The sequence below is a fragment of the Empidonax traillii genome, unplaced genomic scaffold (genome assembly GCF_003031625.1).
Source record: "Empidonax traillii isolate 1590-97213 ecotype Southwest subspecies unplaced genomic scaffold, ASM303162v1 scaffold248:size1534464, whole genome shotgun sequence".
Lineage (NCBI taxonomy): Eukaryota > Metazoa > Chordata > Aves > Passeriformes > Tyrannidae > Empidonax > Empidonax traillii.
The window spans coordinates 380,543-390,351 of NW_020955441.1; the positions used below are offsets into that span (position 1 = coordinate 380,543).

Genomic DNA, 9,809 nt, shown 5'->3' on the forward strand with positions numbered 1-9,809 from the left:
GTCACAGCACACAGAGTAAAACCACCTAAAATATTCTGTAGCCATTTTCCAAAAGGGAACAAGTATTCATCTTATGAATATCCCTATTAGTGACAAAGCCAGATTTCACTGAATTAAAAATTGTCTCACTCAAAGCTGTTCAGTTATAGGGGTAGGGACACCCAAATGAAGCGTCTGGGTTAACAACAGCTAAGATAAAAGCATGGGAAACCAAGATTCCCCAGTGAGCCGTGGTTAACTCCTAAACTTGTAGAACCTTACAAAATAAAAATTCAAATAGTTACTGCCCAGTTAAGTGTCTTACTTCTGCTGCTATGACTTGATAGTTTAAAAACAAGTGAGTACATTTGTACATAGCACAAAAAACCCCAAACTTGTTTTAATGCTGTCATTTTAACTGCTTCTAAAACAATGCAGCTAACAACACCTTCTCATGTGGCTAGGATTAAAAGTCAGTAAGAAATGTCTAATACTACCGGATTTATCTACTTGGTAAGTAATTTTTTATAAAAATCAAGCAAGACTAAATGTATACAGCAATAGAATTGCTCATTGTAGCTGTGCATGTTAATGCAGGAACACAAGTTCAGATGCCAGTATTGTTAAACTCATCCACTGCAGCATTTACTTTTATGCATTAAGATGCAAGAGTATTTGGGAGAACAACATTCTACAGATAATGAATTGTAGTTTTGACTGAAATAATTTAAGAGCTCACAAATAAAAGTTACATAAACTGAACCAATTTCCCCTCTCTATATTTTTATTCATGTCTTCCCCTCTCTTACAGAAAGGTCATTTAGTAAAATTTGTTCCTTACTCATAAAAACTCAGATTTTACTATACTTTTATAGAAAAAGTTAATCAATTACATTTTTATGTATGTGATTCCTCAGGCAAGCACTGTCAGCTTTTCTTCCTCTGATCACAAATTATTCCAAAGAAATGCTGAAGTGTGCAATTGCAAAAGCATCACTTTCTATGCTTAGAATTATCTGGTTTCCGTAAAAGTAGCCATGAGTTTTGAAACAAAACAAGAAAAAAACCCCACAGTTCTTCACAGAGAGAGAGAGACTACAACTTGACACAGTAAACTGGATTCTAGATGAGGGAACACAAATCAAGAACCACCAAAGGAATTCAATCCCAATTCGGATACTGAGGCATCTAGTTTTATGTTATACTTTAATGAGAACTGTTTAAATTCCCAGAATCTGATTTTCAAATTACATTACAAAATAAAATATTTAAACAACATTTACTTATGTACATTCTGCTCCAAAAAATGGACTGTGGAAATTCTTTACATTTCTCTTAGAAATACATACAAACCACAGCACGGGCCAACAATCCACTGGCAAGTAACAGACACAAGTCAACTTAAGGGAAAAATACCTGTGGAAAGTTTTAATCTATTACTGCTTCAGTAACAGCATTTCAGTGCCTCTTCAGACTTTAAGTAGGCTTCAAGTAGTTTTTTCTCCTTGCCCCAAAATATTGTCCCAGTTTACCCTGCATATTGGATGGGTACTTGTTAGAAAAAGATGACAAATATTAAGAACAGGTAATTACAAGAAAATTACAATATAGAAGAGTCCAGGCAGGTGTACAGTGTAACAGTGTAAGTCATCTAAAACAGAAGAAAAAGTAAAATTGCCTGTGCCCCTCTGATACCTTCCCATATGTATTTTATGGAAAACTTTATATAGCTTACCTTTTATCTTACTTCAAAACACATCACTTACATTAAAATAACACATATAAAATAGCTAGTTTGTTAGACTGTAGGAACAAATAATTTAAAGCTCTTTTACCAGTCTAGGCAACATGTACATTCATTGGAATGGGAGTTCACACCAAGTGCTGCAAGATAGGAATTACATTCAGAGAAATGGATATCAACCTCCATTCAAATTTATCATCAGTACATGCTAATAATCATTAATTTAGGTAAGGACAGCATAACAAAAATTCTCTTACATTGTCCCAAAGTGCAAATGATTCATTTGTTAAGGAAAAAGCCATTAAATGCAATCGTTTTCTACGGGTAACTGAATTTCACATGAAGAGGAAATTGTTTAGTTCTGGTTATGTTTTATTGTGCCAGTCACCAGATATCTCTCAGAATTCTAAACACCAGAAGGACAGATGAAAAAAAAATTGATAGATCTTTAAAATTATGATGCCTAAGTTCTCCTATATACATATATAAAAAAAAAATTAACTTACATTATAATAATATCAAACTGCATAGCATTACAAAAGAAGGCAACTTGAATGGCTGAAATGAAGAAATGTGAATGTTACCAACACTATTACCGTTCTGGAATTTATAATACCATAGGGTATTACCATAGGTTGCCAGAAACAGCTATAGCCCAGTTTAAGCAAAGTCTGCCTTAAATCCAGAGAATGCAGAAATCATTAATTCAGACAAGTTGTTGCATGCTCCTTCATGTCCTCTTTGCAGGTTTTGCTGTTAACTGTTTCTCTCTTTCAAGTTCCTTCTCACGTTGCTGCTCTCGTTCTAATTCCTCCTTCTGCCTCTTTTGTTGCAGCTTAAGTGCTCTTTTCTGAACAGAAAGGACAAGAAAATAATTGCAAGTTTTATAGATATACTTACGTTGGAGCTACCAACAAAATCCCTCCCCTTCTCCAATCCACCCTCTTTATGACTGAATGTTGCATGAACTGTTCATTTTTGCTTCGTTCCTCCCACTTGCAGCCTACTGTTCAGAAATGGCAAATCTGATCTGCACTGGGAAAATACAAACTGGATTCCCTTCAGTCTCAGTAAAAGTCACCCTTTGAGTACACCAGACAAGCTGATTACCATGCAATTTATTGCCAAGAGAAAATTCTCTTGGAGGAAAATCCTCCTCCTTTGACACACTGAAGGACTAATCTTGCCAGAATGTAACCTGACTGTATAGCACAAAGTCAGTGAACTTAAACTACTGTAAATGGTACATTAAATAGAAGGAGAAATTTTAACATTTATGACAATCTACTTGAAACTAGAAACAACAGAGAACTGGTTGGAATGGAGTGGATTAAGTGACAGAACAAAGCATGATTCTTATACCAATTAAACATGATGACAACACTGAGATTTACTAGTAGTTCAGATGTATAAGTTGCTTAAGCACCATTAGGAGTAAGTGAAAGTTTAAAAACACACATGGCTTGGTGCTACTGAAAACATCCTTTCAGGTACAATTCTATTTTAAGCAGCATGCATCCAAAAGAAAAGCTGGAAGCCAATAATACATAAGAAAATACCTATATTGGAAAGTAAAAATATTTATCCCACTCACTTTTAACTTTGATGTCTTCTCATGGATCATCATCATTTCATTTCTAATATTCACTAACTTGTTGTGATAGTGTTTAGCTTCTGAAAACTTAAAAACCACATCTGTTAAAACAGTGCCTGTCAAGTTGGAACAGTTGTTTTATAAAGCTACACAGCAAAATGGCAATCAAAAGCATAGTGAATACCAGAACAGTTTGCTAATGCACCAAACATATAAATTAACACATTACATGTATCAATATACCATACCTCAAGAGATACCCAGTAACCTACCAAATTAAAATTCATTATACAGAACAAAAATATTACCACTTCATGCACCATACATCAGTGTTTCATGCACCCTTCCTGCTAGTTTTGGGAGGTGCACAGAGCTCAATCCTACTAGAAAAAGGTTTGTACTGGCTTTGAACAACTAGTCTTACTGCTGCAAGCTGATTGAACCTGCCCTCTCTTCCCAGTACCCTTCTTATTTTAGGGAAATATGCTGGTTCCCACTCTCTCCAGCAACAATTTGTCCCAGATATCTAAACTTATTGGTTTTCTTCCTGGAGGCCATTAAGAACAGGGAAAATACACAGGTTGCTACTAATGCTTCAGCAAGAAAAATCTACACTCATAGGGATTTAAAAAGGCATTTATTGGTACTTACCAAAGCATTGATTTCAATAATGGAGTTACACTCTTTGAATTTTGAAATTTCTTGTTCTAGTGTTTCTAGTAATACCACCTGGTTCTGTCTAAAACAAAAGAAGATGCATAAACCCAAAGTAAAGCAGCACACCTGCTTTTCAACCAGCCCTTTAAATAAATAGGACTTTTGATCATAACAGTATAAGTACACACTTCTCAGCATCAAATTCTTCTTATGCATTGCTAGGTCATTTCAATAAAGACACAAGTAAATGGTTTTAGAAAAATCCCTGCTGAGTACACGAATTCATCTGGCATCATACAGCATGGATGAATACCCAAAACCCCTCAAGAGGCACTCTCCAGGCTGCAGTGGTTGAATGAAAGGACAAACAATTAGCTCTTGTCTTTCCACTTGGGTGCCTCTGCATTATGCTGCAAGACCAAGTTATTTCTGTATAGAACTTGTGTGGATCCTTGGTGCTTATTAAGGATCCTCCATCCCACACAAATCAGCTCAAGTGTCTCCAGACACAGGCTGTCCTCGGCAGCAGCATAACCACACCATGTGTAGTGAAACCCCAAGCAATGTACCCTGTAGAACCTGAGATGGATCTGTGTGAAGTCCTTTCCTGTATCTCTGTACCCATGGCAGACCCAATCTGCATTTGAAATCAAGTACTCTCAGTTATCACTGAGACATCAATGTACAAAGAATTCTCATCTATTTAGCTCCTTACTTATATTTTTCAAGTGTACCTTTTGCTACGGAGATTAGAGACTGGACAACAAACAATTCACTGCACTACAAGCTGCTCTGAAGACAAACTGCATCTCTGCAAGCAAAATAAATCCACCTTTCAGCAGACTTTTCACTACAGAAGTGAACAAGTGTTAAAGAAATCTCCACATCTTCTGCTATACCAGCTCAGGGGATTTCAGTGTTCTAGTGTTACACATTCTTCAGTCAAAGTGCTCACAGGGTAATGGCAGCTTATACACCACCAGTACTCCTGCGGATCACTTAAGTGTTCGTGCTGCTCCAGTCAGGGCCCAGAAATGCTGTGATAAACTCTACTGCAGTTAAGAGGAGCTGGCACATTAAATCGAAAAAAGTGGCAAACAAAGTGTGCACGTCTGTGGTTTTAAAAATCTGCTTACGTAAGTTCCTGCAGGGCTGATTTTGATCGCTGAAGATCAGGCAGATAATGGGAAATCAATCCTTCAGTCAGCTGCTCCACAGCTTTCTCATCTATTAAAGGCAGATCTTCTACTACTCCTTCATCTGGAGATGCATCACTGGGGCCTAAAGCAAAGAACAAGGTTGAATGTGACACCTACAGCAACTATATTTTCTTGTTTAAAAATGAAAAGCATTTCAACAGTGAAGTTACAATTTTCTGCATTTTATCAACTAAATTGTGCTGCTTTTTTCCTCCCCTTCTTTATCCCTTCCTAGTTCCCAGTCCTTTATCATGAGCTTCCTGGTGAACTCTTTTGTCTGCAAACCAGCAGAATAGAAAGAGAGGAAATGAAGAGTATTCCAAAGACATCTTACCAAAAAAAACCCCGAATGGTCCAAGCTACTGAGGAAAAAAAAGAGGCAACATCAGTTGTTCTAGCTATGCATCAAGAATAACTAAACATTAACACGCCCCCCCTTTTGCTATTAAAGTCAGAGAACAAACCAGGCCTTTGAAAGGTCTTCGCCTGTCACTCAAAACACACGAAGAGTTCCTTGAAACACCACGTGCTGAACTCCAGGAGTTTGCAGGAGCCGGTTAAGAGCTACTCTAAGTTCGGTATTAACGCGCCATTATTGTTTATTTCGTGCAGAGCTCTTGGAAGACAAAACCCTTCAACCCGCAGGCCCCACGGCCTGGGGGACAACGACGGCAGCAGCACACCCTTCGCCCCGAGCCAGCGCGGCCCCAGGACCGAGGGCGGCCCCAGCCCCTTCTCGGCCCCCCCGCACCCGCCCGGCCCGGCCCGGCCCGGCCGCCCCTCACGTACCCAGCGAGCGCCCGGGCCCGCCCGCGGCCGCCGCCGCCTCCTCCGGCCGCTCCGTGCCGCTCATCGCCGCCGCTCCGGCCGCCCCTGGGCAGGGCAGGGCAGGGCAGGGGCCGCGGCGGAGGGAGGCGGGTCCGGTGCCCTCACCGAGCGGGGCGGACCGGCACCCCCCGCCCCGCGTCCCGCCGCACCATAGAGAGGAGCCCTGAGCACCGGGGACGGGACCGCGCCGGGCGCGGAAATGATGTGTGGGTGACGAGGATGACGTGGAGTGACGAGAATGACGTGTGTGAGGTGACGGTGACAGGGCTGGCAGTGACGGGGCTGACAGCGGGAGCCGCGGTGGGGCCCGGCCCGGCCCGGGCGGGGCGGAGCGGCTGCCCCGCGGGAGCACCGGGGCTCAGCTCGGCCAGCTCTGCTGCCGCGAGGAAAACGGCTGAAATCAGTGCAGGGGGGCCTTTCTCAGGGACACCCATCCTCCCGTGTTTGATAAATCTGTACGTGATTCTCCACAAACCGTGCGGACTATTCACTACCTGTAGCTTTTGTTTCTTAGGACATAGATAACCTGCTTCTGTGTATGTATCTGTCTCTGCATCTCCCCCAACAGTCGTTAGAGCAATAATAACTTGCAGGTATATATATATATATATATATATATATTTAATGAAAAACCACTTTTATAAGCTATTGGTAGGATTTATATATTTTTTTTTTCTCTTTTACCTTTAAATGTCTTTTCAGGAAATGCAGGTGCAACTATAGAAAGAAATTAATGAAGGAACCACTCAGGAAGTTTTTGGAATGCAGTGTTTTCATAAACCCAAAAAACTTCAAGATTAAATTAAATTCAGGCAGTCCCTGTGATGCTCTTCAGAAACAGACCAAGGCAAAAAATGAACTTTTGAGGTGATCTGTCAGCCTTAAAACTGACATTTTTAGCAGCTGAAACTGACATTTTCTTCATATGCATATTCTAATTAACTCTCACAATTATTTCAGTATTCTGTCATCAGATTAAAAAACTTAACCCATTTTTCTTTCTTTTTCTGCTTTTACTCTAAAAAAAAAAGGCAACAACAGGAACCTGTCAATTAACTTAAATTCTGAATTACAACTAGTTAGCAATTTTACTTCAAGTTTCTTTTGGTGGGGGAAAAAAAAACTTTTATTGGAAGTTTTACTGGGAAAGACTTCTAAGCTTCCAGATGGAATTTCTAGTAAGAACAAGTGAGATAATGACTCTGAAATAGTCTCACTTGATATGTGGGAGTTTCAGATTTGTGCTCCTGCTTTGCCTGTTCCAGGCCTTCCCACGTCTTGCAGAAATAGACTAAGGATTGGAATAGAAAACTGGTATCTGGTTTTCTAGACAAATTAAAATTTAACTATTGATCAACCGGAATGCTCCAAAAAAAGAGACTGACAGAAAGCCCTTCTTGTTCCTTTTTCTCTGCAAAAATGTTCTCTGTTTAACAATAACTATTTTCCAAGTGCTGTGTATATAGCACTGTAATGCCAAATAATTGTGTTTCCTTTTAATTCATGTTGTAGCAACTGCGTTTAGAAACCTTTAATGCAATACTGTCACATACACATTTTGGATTTTATTGTAACTGATTTAAGCAGGTACCTATATCATAACCCTGTCCCACCCTAGAAATCTGAGTGAAAATGGAGTAAGTTAGCTTGAATTGTATAGAAAATAGGAAGAGCTGCATGACTTCAGGGATAGCAGTATGAGAAGGAAGTATTAAATACGTAACCTCTTAAAGACTCTCTGTCCTTCTTAAGTAAACGAGACTAGTGAGAAAGTACAGCGTTGGCTGTCACAATAAAGAAAGGGAGCGTAACTGGCTGTTACAAAAGGCTCTGTTCCACAGAGGTTCATCTTACCAATGACTGACCTGGTTACTGACTTGGCAAAGAAAAAAATATGGTCTAAGTTATTCAGTAAAAGGCAAGCTGGCGAACCTTGGGGTAGTGGTTTAGGGTGTTGGAGTGTTAAGTCCCCTCAGCTTAACACCCTTCCTCAGTGCTGGAAGTTTCTGTTCCTGTAGAAGAGGCAAAGCCCAACATTTTAGGAGTCTTGAGAGCAGTTGTTTTGGTGGCTCCTGGAACTTGGCTGCTCATACCTGTGTGACCTCGCTCACTTGTGCTGGTACAAGTGGTGAAACGGCTGAAACACAGAGTGAGTTAAATCACCCAGAGAGAACAGAAACTTTAAAAATGCATGAACTGGAACACAGCTGGGAGCACTTTCCTAGGCTGGCTTAACAGGTTCCCAGCCTTGGCTGCTCGTGCTGCTTCCCACACTGTTGGCTGCCCCCTCAGTTGTCACATGGATGTCTAAGCAAGTTGCAGTCACGGAAGCAGTCTCAGTTACACATACAAATACATCTGGAACCCTTGCAAAATGTATTTTTTAATTCTGCTAGATCTCAGGGACCCAGACCCTCATTGCCTGGCCCATAAAAATTGTGCTAGTAGCCCTCTTGGGGGAATTACAAGGTGGGTGATGGCACCTCTTCAGCCACCTGAGAAAGAATAACTTGAGGTTATGTGCTCAGAAAAACAGCCACATTGTAAAGTGGCAAGGGAGCTCAGACAAAGCATCATTATTTTTGGATATCAGTACGGAGAACAAGAACAACAATAAGCAACCTCCACCCAAGGCCAGTGTACCACACAGGACTCCCCTCCTGCAGGGCCTGTTCCAGGAAGGGGTCACTCCACGTCCTGCACTGGTACCCCAACACCTGCCAGAATCTGCTATCAGCCCTTGACCAGAAAGGGAGTGCCTTTCTCCAAAATCTTCTACTTCTCTACAGGTCTCCAGTCTTCACTTAGTAACTTTCTTGAACCAAGTAAAAACCCAGGATATGTGCTTTCTCTGAGATAGAAGTGTTTTTGCAGAAATGTTTGTGACTTAGGGAACTGACTGAATGCAGTAACAAAATTTGGCCATGTGTACAAACTGGTGCTGAATATGTGGAGAAGAAAATTCTAGCACTCAGACCAGTGAGAAGGGGGAATAAACCTAAATAACCAGAAAAACTAATAAAGGCAAAAATCTAATTACTCTTAAATTAGAATACAGTTATGAAAGGAATTACGGAACAGCAGGCTTTCTGAGGTTGGCTTCTCCCTCCATCCTTAAGGACATTTTTAAAGGAATACATGTAAGGAATGTCCAGAAGGGTGCATGTTACTAAATGGAGCTACTGAAACGGTGTGAAGAGCAGCGCCTTTGACAGAGAGAGAAAGAGAAAGGCGACAAAATGCAAACTTCTGCCTTTTAAAATCTCAAGCCAGAGCACGACCATGCAGTCGGGGCTTCCAGTGTTAACTGCAAACAGCCTCTTGTCTGTCACAGATCACACCTGGATTGCAGGGCTGTGGCAGGTGTCAGCCTGTACCTCGCACGGCATTTACCCACTGGGCACACACGCGGCCAGGGACGGGAACAGCCCGCCAGGTACCGCGAGGGACGGGCGGGCCCCGCCGCGCCCCGATCCCCGCGCTCAGCGGGACTCGAACCCGCGGCCGCCGCGCTGCGGGTGGCGCAGGCGCGGTACCGGCGGGGTCCGCCGGCGCGCAGGACACGCGGGTCCCGCGGGGCGGCCCCGGGATCGCGGTGCGGGGTCGGGGTGCGGGGTCGCGGTGCCCGCCCGCGGGGGGATGTGACGCGCACGGCGGCGGCGCTCCCCCTGCGCCGGCGGGGAGGAGGCGGCCCTGCGCCCGGCGCCGCCCGCCCGGCCGCGCCGTGACCGGGGCTGGGCGCTGCGCGGCCCGGCGGTGACAGCGCCCGCCGTGCCCGGCGCGGGGGCGGCGGTGCGGGCCGGGGGTG

At 42.7% G+C, this 9,809-nt stretch overlaps 2 protein-coding genes across 4 annotated transcripts in view; both read right to left on the reverse strand.

Moving 5' to 3' along the window:
- SQOR (sulfide quinone oxidoreductase) overlaps positions 1 to 6,054 on the reverse strand; it is a 22,296-nt gene extending 16,242 nt beyond the window's left edge. For both annotated transcript variants that reach the window (XR_003571782.1, XM_027888988.1), the window contains exon 1: positions 6,037 to 6,054. The gene's annotated coding sequence lies outside the window, so the exon portion shown is untranslated. The remainder of the gene's footprint in view (positions 1 to 6,036) is intronic.
- Positions 1,160 to 6,170, reverse strand: BLOC1S6 (biogenesis of lysosomal organelles complex 1 subunit 6). 2 transcript variants are annotated; one of them, XM_027888992.1, is made up of 5 exons: positions 5,963 to 6,154; positions 5,111 to 5,255; positions 3,969 to 4,056; positions 3,318 to 3,404; positions 1,160 to 2,573 (listed from the first exon to the last, which is right to left on the reverse strand). In XM_027888992.1, the coding sequence occupies exons 1-5, from the start codon at positions 6,024 to 6,026 to the stop codon at positions 2,454 to 2,456; spliced, it is 504 nt and encodes a 167-aa protein (XP_027744793.1). In that variant the 5' UTR covers positions 6,027 to 6,154; the 3' UTR covers positions 1,160 to 2,453. The 2 variants fall into 2 exon arrangements, with proteins under 2 accessions (XP_027744793.1, XP_027744794.1); XM_027888993.1 differs by lacking the exon at positions 3,318 to 3,404 and having other exon boundaries at positions 5,963 to 6,170.
- Between the last annotated feature and the right edge of the window lie 3,639 nt (positions 6,171 to 9,809).

Excerpts from the sequence above, each read along its gene's own strand:
- BLOC1S6 (XM_027888992.1), bottom strand. The coding sequence starts at position 6,026 with ATGAGCGGCACGGAGCGGCCGGAGGAGGCGGCGGCGGCCGCGGGCGGG. Across the intron at positions 4,057-5,110 it reads TCAGCCCTGCAGGAACTTAC|ACAGAACCAGGTGGTATTAC; the intron begins GTAAGCAGATTT and ends CTTTTGTTTTAG. Across the intron at positions 3,405-3,968 it reads TTATTGAAATCAATGCTTTG|TTTTCAGAAGCTAAACACTA; the intron begins GTAAGTACCAAT and ends GTGGTTTTTAAG.